Genomic DNA, 27,837 nt, shown 5'->3' with positions numbered 1-27,837 from the left:
CATCCTGGTAAATCTCCTCTGCACTCTTTCCAGCGCTTCCACATCCTTCTTATAATGAGGTGACCAGAAATGAACACAATATTCCAAATGTGGTCTCACCAAGGTCCTGTACAGTTGCAGCATAACGCCACGGCTCTTAAACTCCAACCCCCTGTTAATAAAAGCTAACACACTATAGGCCTTCTTCACAGCTCTATCCACTTGAGTGACAACCTTTAGAGATCTGTGGATATGGACCCCAAGATCTCTCTGTTCCTCCACAGTCTTCAGAACCCTACCTTTGACCCTGTAATCCACATTTAAATTTGTCCTACCAAAATGAATCACCTCACATTTATCATGGTTAAACTCCATTTGCCATTTTTCAGCCCAGCTTTGCATCCTATCTATGTCTCTTTGCAGCCTACAACAGCCCTCCACCTCATCCACTACTCCACCAATCTTGGTGTCATCAGCAAATTTACTGATCCACCCTTCAGCCCCCTCCTCTAGGTCATTAATAAAAATCACAAAGAGCAGAGGACCAAGCACTGATCCCTGTGGCACTCCGCTAGCAACCTGCCTCCAGTCCGAAAATCTTCCATCCACCACCACCCTCTGTCTTCGATCAGACAGCCAGTTACCTGTCCAATCGGCCAACTTTCCCTCTATCCCACACCTCCTTACTTTCATCATAAGCCGACCATGGGGGACCTTATCAAACGCCTTACTAAAATCCATGTATATGACATCAACTGCCCTACCTTCATCAACACACCTAGTTACCTCCTCAAAAAATTCTATCAAATTTGTGATTGATAGTGTGACATAAACCCAAGATCCTGGTTGAGGCCATCCTCATGTGTGCGGAAATTGGCTATCAGTCTCTGCTCCGCGGCCCTGCGGTGTCGTGTGTCATGAAGGCCGCCTTGGAGAACGCTTACCCGAAGATCAAAGGCTGAATGCCCGTGACCGCTGAAGTGCTCCCCAACGGGAAGAGAACAGTCTTGCCTAGTGATTGTCGAGTGGTGTTCATTCATCCGTTGTCGTAGCGTCTGCAGGGTTTCCCCAATGTACCATGCCTCGGGACATCCTTTCCTGCAGTCACATTGTCTGTACCTTTAAGACTTGATTAGCTGTATTAGCATTGATTAGCTTGAATAGCATTCCAATCATTATTCTGTAAATTGAGTTTGTGTCTCTGTATGCCCTGTTTGTGAGCACATAGGTTTAAGGTAAGTGGGGGAAAAAGTTTAGAGGAGATGTGCGAGGCAGGTTTTTCTACACAGAGGGTGGTGAATGTCTGGAACGCGCTGCCCGGGGAGGTGGTGGGAGCAGGTACGATAGCGGCATTTAAGGGGCAACTGGGCGAATACACGAATAGGAATATTGTGAGCAGTTTTGGTCCCCGTATCTAAGGAAGGATGTGCTGGCCTTGGAAAGGGTCCAGAGGAGGTTCACAAGAATGATCCCTGGAATGAAGAGCTTGTCGTATGAGGAACGGTTGAGGACTCTGGGTCTGTACTCGTTGGAGTTTAGAGGGATGAATCTTATTGAAACCTACAGGATACTGCGAGGCCTGGATAGAGTGGACGTGGAGAGGATGTTTCCACTACTAGGAAAAACTAGAACCAGAGGGCACAACCTCAGGCTAAAGGGACGATCCTTTAAAACAGAGATGAGGAGTTTCTTCAGCCAGAGGGTGGTGAATCTGTGGAACTCTTTGCCGCAGAAGGCTGTGGAGGCCGGGTCATTGAGTGTCTTTAAGACAGAGGTAGATCGGTTCTCGATTAATAAGGGGATCAGGGAGTTATGGGGAAAAGGCAGGAGAATGGGGATGAGAAAAAAATCAGCCATGATTGAATGGCGGAGCAGACTCGATGGGCCGAGTGGCCTAATTCTGCTCCTATGCCTTATAGTTTTATAGGATGGGAATGGGTGGATACGGTTTTAGTTTAGGCAGGCATCATAATTGGCGCAGGATTGGAGGGCCGAAGGGCCTGTTCCTGTGTTGTACTGTTCTTTGTTCTTTGTGATTTTAAACACCTTTATTTTATTTCCTCCAGCCTCCCCTGCTGTGTGTTTTTCACCCCTACTTGCCACATGTTACTGGGGTTATTGATTGATGAAGGAGGCTTTGTGGGTAGCGTCCCTGCTGCTGGCCCAGAGGTTCCGGGTTTGAGTCCACGGAAGGAGCGCTCAACACAGTTCAACAAGCTGATAATCAGCTGAGAGATCCTTCCATCATTCCGCGCCCCCCCCCCCCCCCACCCCCTCCCCCACGCACCCCCCCAACTATTCCCCTAAGGCCTATCCATTACGAGACCTCAATCAGGACAAATCTCCCCACCCTCTGGGACTCTCATCTCTCACTAATTCTTTTGCTATTTCCTTCTTTTCCTTCCAAAGTCTCTTTAATTTTGACTCTATCTGCCGTCAGCCATTCCTCCCTTAAAAACCCCCACTGGGCGGCACGGTGGCGCAGTGGGTTAGCACCGCTGACTCACAAACCAGGACCCGGGTTCGATTCCAACCTCAGGTGACAGTCTGTGCGGAGTCAGCACGTTCTCCCCGTGTCTGCGTGGGTTTCCTCCGGGTGCTCCGGTTTCCTCCCACATTCAGAAAGACGTGCGGGTTAGGTGGATTGGCCGTGCTAAATTGCCCCTTAGTGTCAGGGGGATTAGCTAGGGTAAATGCATCAGGGATGGGGCCTGGGTGGGATTGTGGTTGGTGCAGGCTCGATGGGCCGAATGGCCTCCTTCTGCACTGTAGGATTCTATCATTCTATGATTCTAGTGTCCATTCTTCTTCCAGGCTAACCGTGTGCAGTTCTGGTCGCCACATTATAGGAAGGACGTGATTGCACTGGAGGGAGTGCAGAGGAGATTCACCAGGATGCTGCCTGGGATGGAACATTTAAGTTATGAAGAGAGGGTTGGGTTATTTTCATTGGAGCAGAGAAGACTGAGGGGCGACCTGATCGAGGTGTACAAGATTATGAGGGACACGGACAGAGTGGATAAGGAGCAGCTGTTCCCCTTAGTTGAAGGGTCAGTCACCAGGGGACATAGGTTCAAGGTGAGGGGCAGGAGGTTTAGGGGGGATGTGAGGAAAAACCTTTTTACCCAGAGGGTGGCGAGGGTCTGGAATGCGCTGCCTGGGAGGGTGGTGGAGGCGGGATGCCTCACATCCTTTAAAATGATGAGCACTTGGCACACCATAACATTCAGGGTTGTGGGCCAAGTGCTGGCAAGTGGGATTAGGTGGGAGTTCAGGTGTTTCCCGTGCATCGGTGCAGTCTCGATGGCCCGAAGGGCCCCTTCTGCGCTGTGTGGTTCTGTGATTCCGGGATATACTTGCTCTGGGACTTTTCATTGTGACGTGGGGGCCTGTATAATCACAATCTGTTCCTCTTGCTTCCTCAAACCAGTCGGGGAAGGATTATCTGCCGCCCAGTCTGACGATTAGTGGAAGGATTAATTCCCCAAGAAATTCAGCAAGTTTCATGAATGTTACATGAACGAAATTGCAAAACGCAGTTGAGGAATTGTTGGATCAGTTCCCATTCGATTCATTTATTTTGGAACATATGTCACGGGGTTAGGTATTTAGCAAATCACTTGTCTCCATTGAGACCCTGTCAATCTGAAACCGCCGCACAAAAATGGCTTTAATTCCAGGACAATTAAGATACATTTAGCTCAGATCACATGGACAGGAACAAATACGCCAGATTTGCATGCATAATTACTTTGAATGCTAAACGGGCAGCACTTAAGGGTAATGTCGCTCGTCAAGTCATTTCCCTTCTGTGTTTATCACCTAATGGGTTTCGCCATCAAAAGGTCCCTTCAAAATCTGACTTTTATGTACTCAATTTGGCAGGGACTTGTTTGGAGATCTTCCTGCCGTGAGGGGGCAGCCCCATTGCACTGCCTGTCGTACTGGTTACACTTACTGGGAGGTGGTGGGGGCTTTGTTAGCAGTCATGGATGTCACATGTTACCCACTTAGGGGCGGCACGGCGGCCGTTAACACCGCTGCCCCACCGCGTCAGGGACCCGGGTTCCATTCCCGGCCTCGGGTCACGGGCTGTGCGGAGTCTGCACGTTCTCCCCGTGTCTGCGTGGGTTTCCTCCGGTTTCCTTCCGAAGACGTGCTGGTTGGGGTGCATTGAGCCGTGCTAAATTCTCCCGCGGTGTAACCCGAGCAGGCGCCGGAGTGTGGGCGACTGGGGGATTTTCACAGTAACTTCATTGCAGTGTTAATGTAAGCCTACTTGTGGCACTAATAAATAAACTTAAAGTTCAATCTCGCCGAAAGGGGTTATTTTCTCCAAATTCATATCAAACTCAAAACCCCATTTGCTCATCACCACTTCCCCGCACCCCCACCCCCCCCCCCCCCCGGCCCCCGCACAGGTAGGCTTACATTAGCTTCTTCCCTGCTGCCATCAGACTTTTGAATGGACCTACCTCGCATTAAGTTGATCTTTCTCTACACCCTAGCTATGACTGTAACACTACATTCTGCACTCTCTCCTTTCCTTCTCTATGAACGGTATGCTTTGTCTGTGTAGCGCGCAAGAAACAATACTTTTCACTGCATGCTAATACATGTGACAATAATAAATTGAATCAAATCAAATTAACAATATATACCGTTCCTTTCTAGTCGGACGTCCTGAGTTACTCCCCTGCCTAGCCCCTTTCACTTTCACTCCCCCCTTTGTTAATCAAGATCCTCTCCATCTCTGCCTTAAAAATATTCAAAGATTCTGCTCCCACCGCCTTTGGAGGAAGAATATTCCAGAGACTCATGACCCTCTTGGTGCCTGTGGAGAAAGAATGATCTTTTTGAGTCTGTAAGACTCTTCTTCAGAGCTAAAGAGAGGGTGAAATGTGTTGGATTATGCATTGTTGAAAAGGGGGTTGAATAGAAGGTCGGGGGTAGGTGAGAGCGAGTAGAGTTTGCACAAAGATGTCATGGGCACAGGCCAAAGGGAGTGTTAATGGCAGTGTTAAAGACTAAAGTGGGTGTTAATAGTGGCATAAAGATTAGATAGCAGAATGCGTTAATGGCAGATTTAGACTCAAAACATCAACTCTGTTTCTCTCTCTGCAGATAGGGGAATTTCACAGGAACTTCATTGCAGTTAATGTAAGCCTTACTTGTGGCACTAATAAATAAACTTTACTGCGAGACCTCTTCAGTTTTCCAGCATTTTCCATTGTCCTTTAAGCTTTCCAGCATCTGCAGTATTTTGCTTTTATTACCTGCCTGACCTCCAGCCTTCAATTCTGAATCAGATCTTAAACTGAGCAGGAAAGGGGCTAATCAACTCACGTAGTCAAGTTCCTCGTCGTAAACACCCTTCTCTTTTCTGTTGTTCATCTTTGGGAAAATTTCTTTCACAATGTGCGGCCCTTTGCCATTACAGTCCCTGTGGTCCATGGTAACCGTTGCCACGCTGTTCTTCCTCCCCATTGGCTGCACGGCCGGCACCTGGAGGAGTTCATGCAGGTCGCCAGGACCTTTGGTGTCCAGGGAGAGTGCCCGTCGGTGCAGCAGGCCCAGGCTGTTGACCATCTCAGACCTGATGTCGTCGGGGTCATCGGAGGAGGAGGGGGAGGAGGTCTTGCGTCTGTGGCCGGACAGGAGGGACTCGTGCTCGCCGGAGTATATCTTGCGCTTGAGGCTGGAGGCGCGGCCCATGCTGTTCCAGCTGGCTCTGCGACTCCCCCAGTTGTTGCCAGCGCCCCACGGGATGTAGTGGGAGCTCCGGCGGCTGGACTGAAAAAGAGAAAGAAATCACGCGGTCACCACCCGACGCTCAAACCATTTCGCCAAGATCACACGATGCTTCCCCCGATCACGGGAGTGGTCAGAATAGAACATAGAAGTTGGAAAACAGTTTCTGCTCGGTGAACTGAACTATCAGAGACTGATAGCCAAGTTCCGCACACATGAGGACGGCCTCAACCAGGATCTTGGGTTCTGTCACAGCTTGCCTGGGCTTGCAAACTGTCACTAACTGTCCTAGCTGGAGACAATACACACCTCTTTAACCTGTGCTTAACCCTCTCTCTACTCGCACTGTCTGTACCTGTAAAGACTTGATTACCTGTTGAGACTCGCATTCCAACCATTATCTTGTATTTGAGTTTGTCTGTATATGCCCTGTTTGTGAAACAAATTCTCCACTCACCTGATGAAGGAGCAGCGCTCCGAAAGCTCGTGCTGCCAAATAAACCTGTTGGACTTTAACCTGGTGTTGTGAGACTTCTTACTGTGCCCACCCAAGTCCAACGCCGGCATCTCCACATCATATTTTTGTGTCAAATAGGAGGGGAAGATTAACCTGGTAGGCTTAGCTGAAGATGTTGACACATTCTAGGTGTCGTACTGAGGGGATGCTGAACTGTCAGAGGTACCGTCATTTGGAGACATTAAAACCAGGCTGGATTTTACTGGGTGGGTGCCGCGGTGAGCAGGGAGACTTAAAAAGCCTGCTCCAACAATACTAATGGCGGCGGTGGGGTAAACAGACTTGGACGGACTTCAGCCCCTCAGTGGGATGGGAAAGTCTCCGCCCTTGACAGTTGCGGGTCAGTCTGATTGGACACCCCATCTCCATCATGTCCCAGCGACGTCAGGACTTGGTAGTGGCCACTGCTGGGACTGCAATGAGAAGAGGATCTTCAGGGAGACTGGAGACAGGTAAGTGCCGGGAGATGGGGAGGGATCGGAGAGCCTAGCGAGCGGTTGCTGGGGGTCAGGCTTTCAAGGGCAAGGCAGGGAGGTAAGAAATGGGGGGCTGATGGGCACAAGGTCACCCCCACTCCTCCCCTGCAATTAAGGAGCCCCCTCCCCCTCCCATTGCACCCATTTCAAAGAAGCCACTTTAGAACTGCCTTTTGCTCTGTGTGGCTCACCTGGCCATGGCTATCGAACGGTAGTGGAAGTTAATTTTCTTTTTAAATTTAACTCCATTCTGAAAGTGAGAAAGCCAGTGCTCAGAGTGGATGGGGCAAACTTTTAATCCACCTCCCTGCTTTACTCCAAAAAACCCAATTTCAAATTGAACCCAATCCAACTTGAGACGCGGGAGACAAACGAGATCCAAGTTGTCAGGGAGAGGCAGTGCGGAGTCCCATCTCGGGCTTAATCTTAGCCCAAAGGCTGAGAAGGGCCCCCATTGCCCCCATTCTCAAGTCAGGCAGTTAAAGGCCGTGGTAGGCCTTTGGGAGGAAGGGGGGCAGTTGCGTAGAATTGAGCACCTTGTTGTCATAGAAATCATAGAGTCATAGAAACCGGAGCACCCGGAGGAAACCCACGCAGACATGGGGAGAACGTGCAGACTCCGCACAGGCAGTGACCCAATCGAACCCGGGTCCCTGTAGCTGTGAGGTAGCAGTGCTAACCACTGTGCTTGGTGGTGGGGGGCGGGCGAGGGGGGTCTCCTGATAATGTGAAAGGAGCCAAAGTCGATGGGCCGAAGGGCCTTTCCTGCACCGTATGACTCTTTAAGCCGCGTAGAGGCTTCTTCTTAATCTCCCCCGCAGAACGCCCCTGTATTCATGTGGGCGATAAAGGGCTGTTCGACTATGGCAAGCGTCAGAGCAGGAACTGATCCGGTTTTACCCTGACACCGAAGGCTTTCCAAGCAGGAGATGAATCCCCAGCGGTAAATTGTGGGGGAAGGTAACGGATGCTCCACTGGTTGAGATTGAGTAACTCATCGCAAATGAGAGATTGTGGTTCCATTCTCAACTTCTTGAAGACGGATTCGGGATCACAGCTCCCAGATTATCAGATCAGAATCAAACTGAAGGTCGCTGTCTGTGTGGAGTCTGCACATTCTCCCCGTGTCTGCGTGGGTTTCCTCCGAGTGCTCCGGTTTCCTCCCACAGTCCGAAAGACTTGGGGGTTAGGTGGATTGGCCGTGCTAAATTGCCCCTTAGTGTCAGGGGGATTAGCTGGGTAAACACGTGGGGCTATGGGGATAGGGCCTGGGTGGGATTGTGGTCAGTGCAGACTCGACGGGCCAAATGGACTGCACTGTAGGGATTCTATGATTAAATGCTCTCAATCACGACTCCATATCCTAAATGAAATCAGTCAGAAGTCTCACCGCACCGGGTTAAAGTCCAACAGGTTTATTTGGAATCACGAGCTCTCGGAACGCTGCTCCTTCCTCAGCTGAGGCAAAAATGAAATCAGTTTAAGGAATTGAGGTTCTGTTACGCAGCCATCAATCATTTATGTCACATCGTAGTCCAGTTATATCAGAGAATTTATCATCAATCAATGCAAAGTAAATGAAGCTTTCTTGTTGGTCTATTAGAGCAGAAGATAATCAAGAGTGAGACAAAAGACTTTGGCTCTCTGTTTCTCCATCCAGTGTCAATTATTCTATCATTATTCTAAGCTAATGGCATGCTGGCCTGCAAGGACCTGCCCGCCAATGGATCCTGGGGTGACATGGCTGCAAAATGAGGTCCTTACCAGCGACTTCTGGTCAAAGTTGACGCGTGTCAGCGAGGTCACGCTGCTTTTCCGGGACTCGGCTGCAATGTAGGGATTGTCAGGCTGTAGAGAGCTCCTCGATCCTCTGGGCTGGCTCTGAGCAGACAGATCCAAATGCCCGTTGGGAGTCATGGCGATGGAACACGCTTTCAACTCTGGGTTCATGAAGAGAAAAAACAAGAGAGGGTGGTTAGGCGCTGTCCAAGAATCTCCTGTACCCGATGGAAACCACTGACACAGTGAGACAGCCCTAACCCTGGCTTGACCCAGTCAAAGTCACAGTTTAAATGCGAATGGCTCAGATTCTGGTCTATGTTGACTAACCAGACAATCTTACAGAAGTGATTAACACTGCTCCCTCACAGGTTCGATTCTAGCCTTGGGTCACTGCCTGTGTGGAGTCTGCACGTTCTCCCCGTATCTGTGTGGGTTTCCTCCGGGTGCTTCGGTTTCCTCCCACTGGTCCAAAGATGTGGAGATTAGGTGGATTGGCCATGCTAAATTGCCCCTTAGTGTCCAAAGATGTGTAGGTTTGGGGGATTAGTGGAATGAATACGTGGGGTTACGGGAAAGGGCCTAAGTGTGATGTTCTGTCAGAGAGTTAGTGCAGACTTGATGGGCCGAATGGCCTCCTTCTGCACTGTCGGGATTCTATGCTTCTATGAAGAGAAGTAGGCCATTTGGCCCATCATGTCTGTGCTGGCTCTTTGAACCATAGAATCCTACAATGCAGAAGGAGGCCATTTGGCCCATCGAGGCTGCACCGACCACAATCCCACCCAGGCCCTATCCCCATAATCTGATGTATTTACCCTAGCTAGTCTCCCTGACACTAAGGGGCAATTTAGCATGGCCAATCAACCTAACCCGCACATCTTTGGAGTGTGGGAGGAAACCGGAGCACCCGGAGGAAACCCACATAGACACGGGGAGAACGTGCAAACTCCACACAGACAGTGACCCAAGCCGGGTATCGAACCCGGGTCCCTGGTGCTGTGAGATAGCAGTGCTAACCACTGTGCCACCGTGCCATGCTAAATTGCCCCTTAGTGTCCAAAGATGTGCAATTTAGGTGGACTGGCCATGCTAAGTTGTCCCTTAGTGTCCAAAGATGTGCAAGTTAGGTGGATTGGCCATGCTAAATTGTCCCTTAGTGTCCCAAAGATGTGTAGGTTTGCAGCATTTGCCATGGTAAGTGGGTGGGGTTATGGGGATAGGGCAGAGGGGAGGGCTGGGAATGGATGCTCTTTCGGAGAGTCAGTGCAGACTCGATGGGCCGGATGGCCTCTTTCTGCACTGTAGGGATTCTATGGTTGTTTGGAAGGAACATTCATGATGCGGTTTAATCAGTCCAGGAATCCTTCCACTAGCCCACAAAAGATGGGTGTGAAGGTACCCTTGAAGAGAAGTCTACATTGCCACTGGGAACAGTTTTCCCAAAGTTATTCATCAAAACCATTTGTAACATCACCGTCACCATTGGAAAACATTTGTTGCGTCTCCTGTTACCTGATAAATAATGCATTTCTTTCAGCTTTTCGCAGTCTTCGAAATTTGTTGAAGTTCGTTCTTCCTCCGAGTCGGACTTGTTGGCATCTCCCTGGCAATGATGGAAGAAAATTAAACCCTGATTTGAGGTGAAGGCGGGGGCAAACTCTCAGTCGCATCTTCTCAGTGAGACAGATTCTACCGCAGGAAAAATCACGCATTCCGAGGTGCTTTGAGACAGCGCAAAGCTCCGTCTACAGTTTCCTCGCCATGTGGCCCAACCCCAAGCAGAAGAGAGTGTCCCTTCACTCTAACCATTGGGACATATTGGAGTCATAAGAACAGAAGAACTAGGAGCAGGAGGAGGCCATCTGGCCCCTCGAGCCTGCTCCGCCATCCAATAAGATCATGGCTGATCTTTTCGTGGACTCAGCTCCACTTACCCGCCCGCTCCCCATAACCCTTAATTCCTTTACTGTTCAAAAATGTATCTATCCTTGCCTTAAAAACATTCAATGAGGTAGCCTCAACTGCTTCACTGGACAGGGAATTCCACAGATTCACAGCCCTTTGTGTGAAGAAGTTCCTCCTCAACTCACTCCTAAATCTGCTCCCCTTATTTTGAGGCCATGCCCCCTAATTCTAGTTTCACCCGCCAGTGGAAACAACTTCCCTGCTTCTAGCTTATCTATTCCCTTCATAATCTTACATGTTTCTATAAGATCTCCCCTCATTCTTCTGAATTCCAATGAGTATAGCCCCAGTCTACTCAGTCTCTCCTCATAATCCAACCCTCTCAACTCTGGAATCAACCTAGTGAAGCTCCTCTGCACCCCCTCCAGTGCCAGTATATCCTTTCTCAAGTAAGGAGACCAAAACTGTACACAGTACTCCAGGTGTGGCCTCACCAGCACCTTATACAGCTGCAACATAACCTCGCTGTTTTTAAACTCCATCCCTCTAGCAACAAAGTACAAAATTCCATTTGCCTTCTTAATTACCTGCTGCAACTGCAAAACAACTCCTTGAGATTCCTTCACAAGGACACCCAGGTCCCTCTGCACAGCAGCATGCTGCAATTTTTTACCAAATCCAAATCCTTGCCAATGTTTATCCCTCAACCCAAAACATGTCATCCCATTGCTGTTTGTGGGAGCTTATTGTCTGCAGATCAAATTCCATCACACCAGTAATGACACTTCAAAAGGTGTGGTGGACCTCAGTTGTGCCTTTGTCCTATATGGACCACCGTTGTGTGTGTTTGTCATACCTGGACACATCCCCTTCCAGTTTGGTTCCTCCCCTCAGCACCTAGTATAAAGGTGGCTGTCTACTCCCCCTTGTTCAGTCCAGGTCGGTTAATTGTTGGGATCTGCTCCTGATTCTGTTGTGAATAAAAGCCTACACTTATATTGGCACACCGGTAGTCTTTCGCCTTATTGATAGTGCATCAAAAGGTTAGTTGTGAAGTGCTTTGGGGTGTCCCCCAATTGTCCCAGGGTAGAAATGTCAATTACTAGGGGATGTGGGCTGAAGGTAAAAGGGGGAAAGTTTAAAGGAGATGTGAGAAGCAGGTTTTTTCACACAGAGGGGGGGTAAGCACCTGGAATGCGCTGCCAGGGAAGTAGTAGAAGCGGATACAAGAGCAATAGGATTAGAACAGAGGGATGTGGTCCGCGGAAGGGTAGGGGGTTTTAGTTAAGTCAGGCAGCATGGTTGGTGCAGGCTTGGAGGGGCCGAAGGGCCTGTTCCTGTGCTGTAATTTTCTCTGTTCTTAGTTCAATGTTTAAGAGACATCTTGACAGATACATGATAGGCCGGGAATAGAGGGATACGGACCGTGTAGAGGCACAAGGTAAATTACTGCGGATGCTGGAATCTGAAACCAAGAGAGAAAACGCTGGAAAATCTCAGCAGGTCTGGCAGCATCTGTAAGGAGAGAAAAGAGCTGATGTTTCAAGTCCAGACGACCCTTTGTCAGAGCTTTGTCTGGACTCGAAACGTCAGCTCTTTTCTCTCCTTACAGATGCTGCCAGACCTGCTGAGATTTTCCAGCATTTTCTCTTTTAGAGACAAAAGTTCTTTCGTGTAGAAAGGCATCCTATGTTGGCGCAGGCTTGGTGGGCCGAAGGGCCTGTTCCTGTGCTGTACTGCTCTTTGTGAAAGGTGCTATAGAAATGAATTCTATGTTGCCCATTTAGAGTCTGGCTTGGGCAGTTGTTGCACTGTGTGCCCACAAGCAATTGGGTTGCGAGTGCACAGATTTTTAAAAACTCATCCGTGGGACATGGGCGTTACTGGCTGGGCAGCATTTATTGCCCATCCCTAGCTGCCTTTGGAGGGCAGTTGAGAGTCAACCACATTGCTGTGGCTCTGAAGTCACACGTAGGCCAGACCGGGTAAGGGTGGCAGATTTCCTTCCCTCAAGGGGACATTAGTGAACCAGATGGGGTTTTCCGACAATCGACAGATGCACCATAGAAAGCATTCTTTCTGGTTGTATCACAGCTTGGTATGGGCTCCTGCTCTGCCCAAGACCGCAAGGAACTACAAAAGGTCGTGAACGAAGCCCAGGTCATGAATGTAAAGGAAAGGTCGTGAATGTAGCCCAATCCATCAGGCAAACCAGCCTCCCATCCATTGACTCTGTCTACACTTCCCGCTGCCTCGGCAAAGCAGCCAGCATAATTAAGGACCCCACGCACCCCGGACATTCTCTCTTCCACCTTCTTCCGTCGGAAAAAAGATACAAAAGTCTGAGGTCACGTACCAACCAACTCAAGAACAACTTTATCCCTGCTGCCATCAGACTTTTGAATGGGCCTACCTCGCATTAAGTTGATCTTTCTCTACACCCTAGCTATGACTGTGACACTACATTCTGCACTCTCTCCTTTCCTTCTCTATGAACAGTATGCTTTGTCTGTATAGCGCGCAAGAAACAATACTTTTCTCTGTATACTAATACATGTGACAATAATAAATCAAATCAATGGTTTCATGGTCATCAGTAGATTCTTAATTCCAAATATTTTTTATTGAATTCAAATTCCACTATCTGCCGTGGCGGGATTCGAACCCGGGTCCCCAGAACATTCGTTAAGTTTCTGGATTAATAGTCTCGCGATAATACCACAAGGTTATCGCCTCCCCAGTGGAGGCAGTGGAGGGGGGAGGTTTGAACACTCAGCCCCAGGGCGGCCAGAGGTGAGAGGACAGAGTGTGAACCCACCCAGACCCTCAACTTTCCCGAGCGCCCACACGATGGCCAGCAAGGAAAGGATTATGACCACTCACCTCTGCTTGGAAGCCCTCAACCAAGATGGCGACCAGGAGGTTAAAGAGCACGTAATTACCAAAAGTCATCAGGGCCACAAAGTACAGAGCAGCACAGGGTGAAGTGGAGGCCATCCCGTTATAAAGCACCACGTTCCAGTCTTCCTGGGTCAGGATCTGTGGGGTGGCAACGCAAAGCTTCAACTCTTGTCTTCAAGGCACACAGGGGATTGGTTAGACTAAGTATTCGCAATTCAGATATTTGGAAAAACATCCAACAAAAGGTGACCTGAAATATAGTCAATCAAACTCCGTTACAGCGTCAGTTTGTCAGCCATGCGAGCGGCCTTTCACATTGTGCTCTTTGCCCTCTCAGTGACCTTTCACCTGAAGCTGAGCCCCTAGCCATACAGGATTCTCATTCCAGATGATTTGGCAGTGGCATTGTACCAGTGTGAAGGCTGGGAACAATAGTGGATGGCATTCACGCCTGTATCTGTTGAATATATTAATGTAGCTCTGGTTTCAGTCAGAACCTTTCTCCGTACTGACTTCAAGGCTAACCGCCGACTCACAGAGAGAGTGGGGGGAAACTGTGCCAGAGACCTGCTCCTCCGGTCCTTTCCCGAATTCAATGGGCCAAATCATAGAATCATAGAAACCCTACAGTGCAGAAGGAGGCCATTCAGCCCATCGAGTCTGCACCAACAACAATCCCACCCCAGGCCCTATTCCCGCAACCGCACACATTTAACCCCCCAATCCCTCTAATCTACGCATCCCGGGACACTATGGGCAATTTAGCATGACCAATCAACCTAACCCGCACATCTTTCGGACTGTGGGAGGAAACCGGAGCACCTGGAGGAAACCCACGCAGACACGGGGAGAACGTGCAGACTCCACGCAGACAGTGACCCAAGCCGGGAATCGAACCCAGGTCCCTGGCGCTGTGAGGCAGCAGTGCTAACCACTGTGCCACCGTGTGGCCCCAAATGGCCTCCCTCTGCCCTGTAGGGATTCTACGATTCTATTTGTCAGTTTATGAATCATAGAAACATAGAAACCCTACAGTGCAGGAAGAGGCCATTCGGCCCATCGAGTCTGTACCGACCACAATCCCACCCAGGCCCTACCCCCATCCCTACATATTTAACCACTATTCCCTCTAACCTACGCATCTCAGGACACTAAGGGCAATTTTTAGCATGGCCAATCAACCTAACCCGCACATCTTTGGACTGTGGGAGGAAACCGGAGCACCCGGAGGAAACCCACGCAGACACGGGGAGAACGTGCAAACTCCACACAGACAGTGACCCAAGGCCAGGAATCGAACCCAGGTCCCTCGAGCTGTGAAGCAGCAGTGCTAACCACTGTGCCACCGTGTCGCCCACGGGCAGGTTGGGCAGGTTGGACAAAATAATTGCAAGGTTGGTTGTGGGAAATTGGTAAGGAGCGCCCTTCCAGGATAAGGAGGAGGGCGCGGAGGGTGGGCCTTTTCCCGCTGAAATTTAGGTTTCTGAAGACAACCTTGTGAACTCTCTCTGTGAAAGGATTCTCCATTTTAATCACTCCACCATCGGTGGCCGACCCTCCATCCGCTTGGGGGGTGGGGGGAGCTGGGACCTAGTATGTGAATTCTCTCCATAAAATCTCTGTGTGGTTACCTTTCCTCCATTAGGAACCTCTCTAAAAACCTTCCTCCCTGAGCACGCTTTTGGTTGTCTGGCCAAATATCTCTTTCCTTTGAAAACATTCCACAGATGGTTTCACTGAAGACTCGACAGAAATCTGACTTTGATCTCGATGCAGTGATGATGTGGAGATGCCGGCGTTGGACTGGGGTGGGCACAGTAAGAGGTCTCACAACACCAGGTTAAAGTCTAACAGGTGAGTTCCCTGTGACTCACCTGAGGAAGGAGCAACGCTCCGAAAGCTCGTGATTCCAAATAAACCCTTTGGACTTTAACCCTGGTGTTGTGAGACTCCTTGATGCAGCGAGGAAGCCAGTGCCCAAATTGCTATCAGACACACGCCAGTGGAATCTTGCTCTGTGGAATTTCCCTGTGACCATTCAGGCTTGGGAAGTGCCTGCTATCCCCCCTGTCCCTTCAATTTCCTGCATCAAGCACTAACTCTCCTCAACAGCTCGCAAAAGAGTGATCTTTTGCCAATTGGAAAGGGCGCAATGAACCCACTCGGCCGAAACAGGAGACATGCTGGCTGAGAATTTCCAGCCTGGCATGACCCGCGGTGACGGATGTGGCAACCCAATGAGAGGTCCATGTATAGGTTAGGTGGATTGGCCGTGCTAAATTGCCCCTTAGTGTCCAAAAATGTGCAGGTTAGGTGGATTGGCCATGCTAAATTGCCCCTTAGTGTCCAAAAATGTGCAGATTAGGTGGATTGGCCATGCTAAATTGCCCCTTAGTGTCCAAAAATGTGCAGGTTAGGTGGATTGGCCATGCTAAATTGCCCCTTAGTGTCCAAAAATGTGTAGGTTAGGTGGATTGGTCATGCTAAATTGCCCCTTGTGTCCAAAGATGTGTAGGTTAGGGGGATTGGCCGTGCTAAATTGCCCCTTAGTGTCCAAAGATGTGCAGGTTAGGGGGATTGGCCGTGCTAAATTGCCCCTTAGTGTCCAATGATGTGCAGGTTAGGTGGATTGGCCATGCTAAATTGCCCCTTAGTGTCCAAAGATGTGTAGGTTAGGGGGATTGGCCGTGCTAAATTGCCCCTTAGTGTCCAATGATGTGCAGGTTAGATGGATTGGCCATGCTAAATTGCCCCTTAGTGTCCAATGATGTGCAGGTTAGGTGGATTGGCCCTCCTCTCTATCACCAAAACTCCTCAGAACCCAAATTCCATCTCCCCATCTGCCCCCTCTCCCCCACACCCCCGCCCTCACCACCCCAGCCCCCCCTCCCCACCCCCTGAAATACATCCAACCTTCTCTCTGCTTCCCCTTCACTCTCCCATGAGGGCTATCGGCCACGGGAGTACAACTTGCCGCTGACATTCCCACCGCCCGCTTGTTCGCCGGGCTAACACTCTCCACCTTTCCAGGTCTCCCCGCCAAGCGCATCGCCCACTCGAGACCACCCCGCACCAACCTGGAAAACCGTGACGATAGCCCAGAGCAGCGAGTCGAAGTTCTTCCTGTCGGGGACCGTGTCTCCGCCGTCGGTCTTCAGGCTGAACTTGCAGCCAAAGATGTGCATTCCCAGGATGCTGACGAGAAGGGGGAGAAAGTGGACAGTCCGTTAAAAGTTCGCTTCACCAAGAAAGCTCCGTGCCGCTGAAGAGTTTGTAGATTAGAGTCAATCCCGTCTGCACTCTTATTCATCGAGTTAAATTAAAGCATCGGATTCTCACTCTGTGGTGTGTGCAGATGGGTTCCCTACACCGACAGTGATTTGCTTTATTTTCTCTTATAATCTTCGTATCCAACTATACAGCAACGCTGAACCTTGCCTGACCCTGAAGTTTTAAAGCTTAAAGTTTATTTATTAGTGTCACAAGTAGGCTTACATTAACACTGTAATGAAGTTACTGTGAAAATCCCCTAATCGCCACACTCTGGTGCCTGTTCGGGTACACTGAGGGAGAATTTAGCACGGCCAATGAATCCTAACCAGCACGTCTTTCAGACTGTGGGAGGAAACCGGAGCACCCGGAGGAAACCCACGCAGACACGGGGAGAACGTGCAGACTCTGCACGGACAGTGACCCAAGCCGGGAATCGAACCCGGGTTCCTGGAGCTGTGAGGCAGCAGTGCTAACCCACTGTGCTGCCCACATGTGAGGTTATATTCCTCAATTAGACAGTTTGTGGGGGTCTGAAGCTGCTCTGTGTCTGACAAAGATGTGCGGGTTAGGGGGATTGGCCATGCTAAATTACCCCTTAGTGTCCAAAGGTGTGTAGATTAGGGGGATTAATTAGTATGGTCAATGTGTGGGGTTGAGTGGATGGAGACTAGGTGGGATGCTTTTTTGGAGAGTCGGTGGAGACTCGATGGGCCGAATAGCCTCCTTCTGCACTGCAGGAATCCTATGATTCAATATCATTAAAAACACCCGGTCATCACCACATTTCTATTTGTGGGATCTTGCTGTGCGCAAACTGGCTGTCACATTTCCCACATGAAAAGAGAGACTGCACCTCAAAATGACTTCAGTTGGCTGGAGGCCAGTAAAAGGCGCTATAGTAATGCAAGTTTGTCTTTGGAGGCGGAATTTCTCAAGCGGTGTTTGGATTCGCCTGATGTCTCTGGGAAAGGCGTCAGCTGTTTTCTCCACTTGGTCATTGGAAGAGGTGGATGGAAACAGTGGAGAGATACAGAGGAGGTGTGGGGGGTGGGGGGGAGCGTGGGGAGAATGAACGATGGTGCGACTCTTTGGATAATACATCCCACCCATTCGCCGATCAGCGTGGAGACAACTGTGACCGACATCTGAGAGCTTCAAATTTTTAGGCGTCCAGATCACCAACAACCTGTCCTGATCCCCCCATGCCGACACCATAGTGAAAGCCCACCAACGCCTCTAATTTCTCAGAAGACTAAGGAAATTTGGCATGTCAGCTACGACTCTCACCAACTTTTACAGATGCACCATAGAAAGCATTCTTTCTGGTTGTATCACAGCTTGGTATGGCTCCTGCTCTGCCCAAGACCGCAAGAAACTACAAAAGGTTGTGAATGTAGCCCAATCCATCACGCAAACCAGCCTCCCATCCATTGACTCTGTCTACACTTCCCACTGCCTCGGCAAAGCAGCCAGCATAATCAAGGACCCCACGCACCCCGGACATTCTCTCTTCCACCTTCTTCCGTCGGGAAAAAGATATAAAAGTCTGAGGTCACGTACCAACCGACTCAAGAACAGCTTCTTCCCTGCTGCTGTCAGACTTTTGAATGGACCTACCTCGCATTAAGTTGATCTTTCTCTACACCCTAGCTATGACTGTAACACTACATTCTGCACTCTCTCCTTTCCTTCTCTATGAACGGTATGCTTTGTCTGTACAGCGCGCAAGAAACAATACTTTTCACTGTATGTTAATACGTGTGACAATAATAAATCAAACCAAATCAAATCAAGTCATATAGGCCTCATACGATTGTATAGGCAGGAAGGGGGCTAGCTAATCCTCCATTGACTATCCCACACCCACGATGCTCGGAGAATCCCTTTCCCTCCCCTCCTCCCTTTGCTCCCAGCTGTGTAACCCTCTGGGAGAGGATTGCGACTGTGCGGAATCAACAAGCCCACAGAACGCAGATGTTCTGAGTGATGTTGAACGGGGCGGCGTTTGCAAACTCAAGGATTGCACCTGGTGCTACATTTTTAGCTGAACCGCGTTGGCCCTGGTAGCGAGATGGTTTCTGTCCCTTGGACAAGCGTTCCAGAGGCCTGCACTAATGAGGCGGTGACGTGAGTTCAAGTCCTGCCATGGCGGCTGGGGCAATATAAATTCCGTTACCGAAACCAACCTGGAATGTAAAACTCTCCGATGCTCTTTCCTCGGGTCGAAAAATCAAGTACCAGGGGACGTAGGTTTAAGGTGCGTGGGGAAAAGTTTAGAGGAGATGTGCGAGGCAAGTTTTTTTTTACACAGAGGGTGGTGAATGTCTGGAACGCGCTGCCCGGGGAGGGGGTGGGAGCAGGTACGAGAGCGACATTTAAGGGGCAACTCGACGAATACATGAATAGGATGGGAATGGAAGGATACGGTTTTAGTTCAGGCAGGCATCATGATCAGCACAGGCTTGGAGGGCCGAAGGGCCTGTTCCTGTGCTGTACTGTTCTTTGTTCTTTGACCACGGGCCATGGGATTATCGGATTAATGTTCAAAATCCGTCCAATTCATTAATGTCCCTTGGGAAACGGATTCAAAATCGTCCAGGGCTCACAATCCAGCGACTCCCGAAGTTCTCAAGCGGGGAACAGGGGATGAAATTGGCCCCTTGTTTGATATTCAGCTCCAGTCAGGGTGATAAACAAATAAATGTCGTTGTTGATCCAACAACAACGCTCCGCCTTCTGGAGGTCTTGGGGCAGCTCCAGTCCATGAGCCAGAAGCTCAGGATTTGAATCCCACCCCAGGGTTTGATGGCCAAGGAAGGTGCATCCATAACGCGGCCCAACAGGTTGAGAGTAACAACCTGCAAAATCCTTCCAACCAAACCAATGGCTGGCGGTAAGAGTGGGAGAGACTGCTGGTCAGCCACGCTTGATGGGGAGTGGCGCCCCCTCAAGCTATAAGCCCCCTGACAGACTAGTGACCTGTTCTGGGAATAACTAGCTATGGAACAGACAAAGGTCTGCCTTAGCGCCGTGCCACTGGGTGCGGGAAGAGAATTGGAATGGATTCTAATTCTACCAAATCCCCAGTGGGGAATATCTCTGCTGATTCAATCGTTTGGTGTTATTCATAGGATGTGAGCATCGCTGGCTGGAGCTGCATTTATTGCACAGGTTGCTCTTGAACTGAGTGGCTCACTCCATCATTCCAGAGTCAACCACATTGCTGTGGATCTGGAGTCACGTATCATCGAATCATAGAATCTGTACAGTGTAGAAGAGGCCATTTGGCCCATCGAGTCCGCACCGACTCTCCGACAGAGTCTCTTACACAAGCCCTCTCCCCCACACCCTAATCCCCTAACTCCACACATTTCTCTTGGCTAATTCCCCTAACCTGCACATCTTTGGACACTAAGGGGCAATTTAGCATGGCCAATCCATCCTAACCTGCACATCTTTGGACACTAAGGGGCAATTTAGCATAGCCAATCCATCCTAACCTGCATGTCTTTGGAAACTAAGGGGCAATTTAGCATGGCCAATCCACCTAACCTGCACATCTTTGGACACTAAGGGGCAATTTAGCATGGTCAATCCACCTAACCTGCACATCTTTGGACACTAAGGGGCAATTTAGCATGGCCAATCCACCCTAACCTGCACATCTTTGGACACTAAAGAGCAATTTAGCATGGCTAATCCACCTAACCCGCACATCTTTGGACACTAAGAGGCAATTTAGCATAGCCAATCCACCTAACCTACACATCTTTGGACACTAAGGGGCAATTTAGCATAGCCAATCCATCCTAACCTGCACATCTTTGGACACTAAAGGGCAATTTAGCATGGTCAATCCACCTAACCTGCACATCTTTGGACACTAAGGGGCAATTTAGCATGGCCAATCCAGCTAAACCTGCACGACTTTCGGACTGAGAGAGGAAACCGGAGCACCTGGAGGAAACCCACGCAGACACAGGGAGAACGTGCAGACTCCACACAGACAGGAAGCCGGGAATCGAACCCAGGTCCCTGGTGCTGTGAGGCAGCAGTGCTAACCACTGTGCCACCGTGCTCCCCCCAAGGGAGGTCAGATTAGGTAAGGATGGCAGATTTCCTTCCCTAAAGAACATTGGTGAACCAGATGGGTTTTTCCAACAATCGACAATGGTCTTGTGGTCAATTTTAATTCCTTATTTTTTTTATTGCCGTGGTGGGATTCGAGCAGTGGACAGCACTGCTGCCTCACAGCGCCAGGGACCTGGGTTCGATTCCCGGCTTGGGTCACTGTCTGTGTGGAGTCTGCACGTTCTCCCCGTGTCTGCGTGGGTTTCCTCCGGGTGCTCCGGTTTCCTCCCATGGTCCAAAGATGTGCGGGTTAGGTGGATTGGCAATGGCCTAGTGGTATTATCGCTGGACTATTAATCCAGAAACTCAGCTAATGTTCTGGGGACCCGGGTTCGAATCCCGCCACGGCAGATGGTGGAATTTGAATTCAATAAAAAATATCTGGAATTAAGAATCTACAGATGAAACCATTGTCGGAAAAACCCATCTGGTTCACTAATGTCCTTCAGTGAAGGAAATCTGCCATCCTTACCTGGTCTGGCCTACATGTGACTCCAGAGCCACAGCAATGTGGTTGACTCTCAACTGCCCTCCAAGGGGCAACTAGGGATGGGCAATAAATGCTGACCCAGCCAGCAACGGCCATGTCCCATGAATGAGTAAAAAGAAATTTGATCTATTTGAATTAAAACCCCAAAGGACAAAGCAAATTGCAGCACAGGAACAGGCGCTGCTCCCGTTTCCTGTGTGTCTAAGCGCTGAGCGGTGACTCCAGGTTGCTCTCTCGAACGCTCCGCACTGACCTACCTGAAAATGAAGATGAAAAGCATCAGCAGCATGCAGAAGGTGGCGACGTTGTCCATCGTCTTCATCAGAACCACAAGCTGGCGGCGCAGCGCTGGCATGAACCTCACCAGCTTCAGCACCCGCAGGAGACGGAAGGTCCGCAAGACCGAGAGGCCCCCGTCGGACTGACCGACAATCTCACAGACACTGCGCCGGGGAGAGAGGAGTTAAAGAATTCACCTGACCGTCGCCGCTCGCGAACGAGACGCTTCAAGAATCACACTCACTTACCGCGGGCTTAAAGAACGCGACGCCCGCCTCGCCCGTCCCGAAACCGTAAGATCCCGCCCGAGGTCACCAGACCTTTCCATCGCCCCTCACCCGCTCCGGGCAGGACAGTAACATTCTGGGGCCCCACCCGTCTGTCACTCGGTACGGCCGGTGCTCTCATCTCTGTGACAGAGTCATGGGTTCAAAGCCCGCTCCGGGGGGGGGGGGGGCCCCGAGCACAAAATCTAGGCTGACACAACCCCTGCCAGTGCTGAGGGAGTGCTGCACTGTCGGAGGTGCCGTCCTTCCATTCAGACACAAAAATCAAAGCCCCTCTGCCTCTCCAGCAGACGCCGTGGCTCCTGTTTGGATGAAGAGCGGGGAGTTCTCCCCAGTGCTGATGGTGTCTGATTGTACTGAAGGTGTGGGACATTACCTGGGGAGGCTCGCGATAGAACTGGACAGAAAGTGTGGGTGCTCGGTAAGGGGGTAGGTGTTTGTGAATGAACGCTGATAAAAGGTTGGAAAGATTTATCCTCACCCCTGGCCTTCTGCACTAGAACTCAATGTCCTGACCAATTATAACCTCACAATCACCATCATTAAATCCGATTGGCTGGTCATTAGGTTTCTGGGATCTTGCTGTGCATCAATGCACGGCTGTGCTTCCTACATTACTGCAGCACCTCAACTTCAAACATTCAAGCTGGATGTAAAGTGCGTTGGGTGCTGCGTACGGTGCATAACGTGGAGATGCCGGCGTTGGAATGGGGTAAACACAGTAAGAAGTTTAACAACACCAGGTTAAAGTCCAACAGGTTTATTTGGTAGCAAAATTGAGAATCCTCTCCCGTGTTGGGAGAGAGCGGGGAGAGTGTGCGATAATCAGAATCTCTCCGATTATAGTGAGGCAAACGGTGACTCCCGGTTTGAGGAAGTTTGTGTGGCTTTTGCTACCAAATAAACCTGTTGGACTTTAACATGGTGTTGTTAAACTTCTTACTGTGCATAACCACAGGATTTATTGAACCAGTTTAGCAGTTTGTGTGTGTGCGTGTGTGTGTGTGTAAGTGTGTGTGAGTGTGAGTGTGTGTGTGAGTGTGTGTGTGAGTGTGTGTGTGAGTGTGTGTGTGAGTGTGAGAGTGTGTGTGTGAGTGTGTGTGTGAGAGTTTGTGTGATAACCCAGGAAATTATAGGCCGGTGAGCTTGACGTCCGTGGTAGGGAAGTTGTAGGAGAGGATTCTTAGAGACAGGATGTATGTGCATTTAGAACGGAACAATCTCATTAGTGACAGACAGCATGGTTTTGTAAGAGGGAGGTCGTGCCTTACAAATTTGGTGGAGTTTTTTGAGGAAGTGACAAAAACGGTTGATGAAGGAAGGGCCGTGGATGTCGTCTATATGGATTTCAGTAAGGCATTTGACAAAGTCCCACATGGCAGGTTGGTTAAGAAGGTTAAGGCTCATGGGATACAAGGAGAAGTGGCTAGATGGGTGGAGAACTGGCTTGGCCATAGGAGACAGAGGGTAGTGGTCGAAGGGTCTTTTTCCGGCTAGAGGTCTGTGACCAGTGGTGTTCCGCAGGGCTCTGTACTGGGACCTCTGCTATTTGTGATATATATAAATGATTTGGAAGAAGGTGTAACTGGTGTAATCAGCAAGTTTGCGGATGACACGAAGATGGCTGGAATTGCGGATAGCGAAGAGCATTGTCGGGCAATACAGCAGGATATAGATAGGCTGGAAAATTGGGTGGAGAGGTGGCAGATGGAATTTAATCTGGATAAATGCGAAGTGATGCATTTTGGAAGAAATAATGTAGGGAGGAGTTATACAATAAATGGCAGAGTCATCAGGAGTATAGAAACACAGAGGGACCTAGGTGTGCAAGTCCACAAATCCTTGAAGGTGGCAACACAGGTGGAGAAGGTGGTGAAGAAGGCATATGGTATGCTTGCCTTTATAGGACGGGGTATAGAGTATAAAAGCTGGAGTCTGATGATGCAGCTGTATAGAACGCTGGTTAGGCCACATTTGGAGTACTGCGTCCAGTTCTGGTCGCCGCACTACCAGAAGGACGTGGAGGCATTGGAGAGAGTGCAGAGAAGGTTTACCAGGATGTTGCCTGGTATGGAGGGTCTTAGCTATGAGGAGAGATTGGGTAGACTGGGGTTGTTCTCCTTGGAAAGACGGAGAATGAGGGGAGATCTAATAGAGGTATACAAGATTATGAAGGGTATATATAGGGTGAACAGTGGGAAGCTTTTTCCCAGGTCGGAGGTGACGATCACGAGGGGTCACGGGCTCAAGCTGAGAGGGGCGAAGTATAACTCAGACATCAGAGGGACATTTTTGACACAGAGGGTGGTGGGGGCCTGGAATGCGCTGCCAAGTAGGGTGGTGGAGGCAGGCACGCTGACATCGTTTAAGACTTACCTGGATAGTCACATGAGCAGCCTGGGAATGGAGGGATACAAACGATTGGTCTAGTTGGACCAAGGAGCGGCACAGGCTTGGAGGGCCGAAGGGCCTGTTTCCTGTGCTGTACTGTTCTTTGTTCTTTGTGTGTGTGAGAGTGTGTGAGTGTGTGTGTGTGAGTGTGTGTGTGAGTGTGAGAGTGTGTGTGAGAGTGTGTGTGTGTGAGTGTGTGTGTGAGTGTGAGTGTGTGTGTGTATGTGTGTGTGTGTGTGCGTGTGTGAGTGTGTGTGCGTGTGAGAGTGTGTGTGTGAGAGTGTGTGTGTGTGTGTGTGTGTGAGAGTTTGTGAGAGTGTGTGTGAGTGTGAGAGTTTGTGTGTGAGTGTGAGAGTGTGTGTGTGGGTGTGTGGAATGTAGTCCGGGTGTGAGGGTGCTGTCTGCTGCTGGGGAGATTCCCGTGTTGGGAGAGAGTGGGGAGAGTGTGCGATAATCAGAATCCCTCAGATTAGAGTGAGGCAAACGGTGACTCCCGGTTTGAGGAAGTTCTTCCCAGATTCCCCAAGGTTCATCCCTCACTCGACGCCACTAAATAACAGATTATCCACTCATTATCATATGGCTGCCTGTGGGATCTTGCTGTGCACAAATTGGCTCCTGTTGTTCCGACATCACAACAGCGAGTACACCTCAAAAGTGCCTCATTGGCTGTGACGGGGTTTGGGACATCCTGAGGTTACAGACGGCGCCACAGGAATGCAATTTATTTCCTTATCGAAATAGCAGCAGGAATCAGCAACCCTCCCCCAGCCGCCCCCCCACCACTCCCCTCTCTCCCCCCATTCTCCCCCTCGCCCATCCCTGTCCCCATACACCCCCAGCCTCCCGCTCTCCCCCTCTCCCCCACCGCCCTGCCCTCACCTTCCCCCAACCCCCACCCCCATACTCCCCCACCTCCCTCCCCATACCCCCCCATCACCATACTCCCCCACCCCCACCCCATACTCACCCCCCGTCCCCATACTACCCCACCCTCCTGTCCCCATACTCCCCCACCCCCCCGTCCCCATACTCCCCCACCCCCCAGTCCCCATACTTCCCCACCCCCCGTCCCCATACTCCCCCACCCCCCCGTCCCCATACTTCCCCACCCCCCGTCCCCATACTCCCCCACCCCCCGTCCCCACACTCCCCCACCCCCCTGTCCCCATACTCCCACACCCACCGTCCCCATACTCCCCCACCCCCCTGTCCCCATACTCCCCCACCCCCCGTCCCCATACTCCCCCACCCCCTGTCCCCATACTCCCCCACCCCCCTGTCCCCATACTCTACCCACCCCCCTGTCCCCATACTCCCCCACCCACCGTCCCCATACTCCCCCACCCCCCCGTCCCCATACTCCCCCACCCCCCTGTCCCCATACTTCCCCACCCCCCATCCCCATACTCCCCCACCCCCCTGTCCCCATACTCCCCCACCCCCCTGTCCCCATACTCCCCCAACCCCCATCCCCATACTCCCCCACCCCCCCGTCCCCATACTCCCCCACCCCCCTGTCCCCATACTCCCCCACCCCCCTGTCCCCATACTCCCCCATCCCCATACTCCCCCACCCCCCATCCCCATACTCCCCCACCCGCCCCGTCCCCATACTCCCCCCGTCCCCATACTCCCCCACCCCCCGTCCCCATACTCCCCCACCCCCACGTCCCCATACTCCCCCACCCCCCTGTCCCCCTACTCCCCCACCCCCCTGTCCCCATACTCCCCCACCCCCCCCCGTCTCCATACTCCCCCACCCCCTGTCCCCATACTCCCCCACTCCCCTGTCCCCCTACTTCCCCACCCCCCATCCCCATACTCCCCCACCCCCTCCATCCCCATACTCCCCCCTCGACCCCCGTGCCCTCCCCCTCGCCCCCTCCATCCTCCCCCACGGCCCCCGTCCCCATACTCCCCCCGCACCTTCCCACTCCCCCTCCCCCCCTCTCCTCCGCCCAATGCGGCCGCCTTCACTGTCCGGCACCTACCTGATGATGACGATGATACCATCGAAGATGTTGTAGGGGTTCCTCAGGTAGCTGAAGAACCCAAAGGCGGTGAGCTTGAGAATCATTTCCAGGGCGAACATGCTGGTGAAGACGATATTGCTGATCTCCAGCACGTTTGTCAATTCCTCGGGCTGAATGGAAGGAACAGAGACGGACAAGAGGTGAGGCAGCTTCTCTCCGCCGACAACCTTCGCTCACTGTGTGGGACTGAGCATTGGACCAAGAGATTTATCCTGATTTACTCCCGTAGGAGTGGCACGGTGACACAGTGGGTTAGCACTGCTACCTCACAGTGCTAGGGACATGGGTTCCATTCCCGGCTCGGGTCACTGTCTGTTGCGGAGTTTGCATGTTCTCCCCGTGTCTGCGTGGGTTTCTTCCGGGTGCTCCGGTTCCCTCCCATACTCCAAAGGTGTGTGGGTTAGGTGAATTGGCCTTGATAAATTGCCCCTTAATGTCAGGGGGATTAGTAGGATGAATATGTGGGGTTCTGAGGATTGAGCCTGGGTGGGATTGTGGGTGGTGCAGACTCAATGGGCCGAATGGCCTCCTTCTGCACTGTAAGAGTCTAAGTCCTTTTATTGCTGCTTCAATGGCTTAAATGGGGTTTTGTCTATTTTTAATCTGGGCATCATGCACTGACTTGGAATTTCCGGCTGGGTGGCAGGTCATGTGTTTTGGACATAGTGAACTCAAGGTTTCACTTTCAGTTTTAGATTAGGAGGGGTTTCGACTTCAGACTGAAAAGCAGTGTTTCTCTCTCTCTCAAGTGTCAGGGGGGCTAGCTAGGGTAAATGCGTGGGGTTATGGGGATAGGACCTGGGTGGGATTGTGGTCGGTGCAGACTCGATGGGCCGAATGGCCTCTTCCTGCACTGTAGGGATTCTATGATTCCAGACTTCCGAGCAGCCTCGGAATCGTTGGGTTTTAATGAAAGCCGCTTCCCGAGACTCTCACCGGGAGAAGGGGGGACGCCGACAGTTACTCTCAACCTGGTCACTATGATGCCTGTCTTCCCTCACTGCCTTGTACAGAGATTGGGGAGACGATGGCCTAGTGATATTATCCACCTTGAAACCATTGTCGATTGTCAGTTAGCTGAATTATTTCTTAGAAGAATCTTAGAAACCCTACAGCACAGAAAGAGGCCATTCGGCCCATCGAGTCTGCACCGACCACAAACCCACCCAGGCCCTACCCCCATATCCCTACACATTTACCCACTAATCCCTCTAACCTACGCATCCCAGGACACTAAGGGCAATTTTAGCATGGCCAATCAACCTAACCCGCACGTCTTTGGACTGTGGGAGGAAACTGGAGCACCCGGAGGAAACCCACGCAGACACGGGGAGAATGTGCAAACTCCACACAGACAGTGACCCAAGCCGGGAATCGAACCCAGGTCCCTGGAGCTGTGAAGCAGCAGCGCTAACCACTGTTTAAATTTAAATCTCCCCCCCCAGCGGCCAGGGCAGGTTTTGAACCCTTGTCTCCAGATTATGAGTCCAAAATTATAACCACTGTGCCACCGTGCCCCTGTGACGAGCCCGTGGCCGCGATCTTACTTTTTCTCCCTGCCGGTTCACGCCTCATTTAATGCCTCTCGCGATCTTACCAGCACCGGATATCCGGCGAGATCAGCCTCACTCCCAAACAT

At 51.0% G+C, this 27,837-nt stretch overlaps 1 protein-coding gene across 1 annotated transcript in view; it reads right to left on the bottom strand.

The window, feature by feature from the left end:
* LOC144509464 (voltage-dependent T-type calcium channel subunit alpha-1I-like) overlaps positions 1–27,837 on the bottom strand; it is a 232,987-nt gene that overhangs the window by 92,071 nt on the left and 113,079 nt on the right. Inside the window, exons 9-15 of the mRNA XM_078238374.1 lie at positions 26,157–26,308; positions 21,463–21,648; positions 16,389–16,506; positions 13,294–13,449; positions 10,018–10,108; positions 8,488–8,663; positions 5,326–5,772 (exon numbers count right to left, since the gene is read on the bottom strand). Of these exons, the coding sequence (XP_078094500.1) occupies positions 5,326–5,772; positions 8,488–8,663; positions 10,018–10,108; positions 13,294–13,449; positions 16,389–16,506; positions 21,463–21,648; positions 26,157–26,308 (1,326 nt within the window). The remainder of the gene's footprint in view (positions 1–5,325; positions 5,773–8,487; positions 8,664–10,017; positions 10,109–13,293; positions 13,450–16,388; positions 16,507–21,462; positions 21,649–26,156; positions 26,309–27,837) is intronic.

This window comes from Mustelus asterias, chromosome 21 (assembly GCF_964213995.1).
Source record: "Mustelus asterias chromosome 21, sMusAst1.hap1.1, whole genome shotgun sequence".
NCBI classification, from domain to species: Eukaryota; Metazoa; Chordata; class Chondrichthyes; order Carcharhiniformes; family Triakidae; genus Mustelus; species Mustelus asterias.
This window is presented reverse-complemented; position numbering and strand designations above follow the sequence as displayed.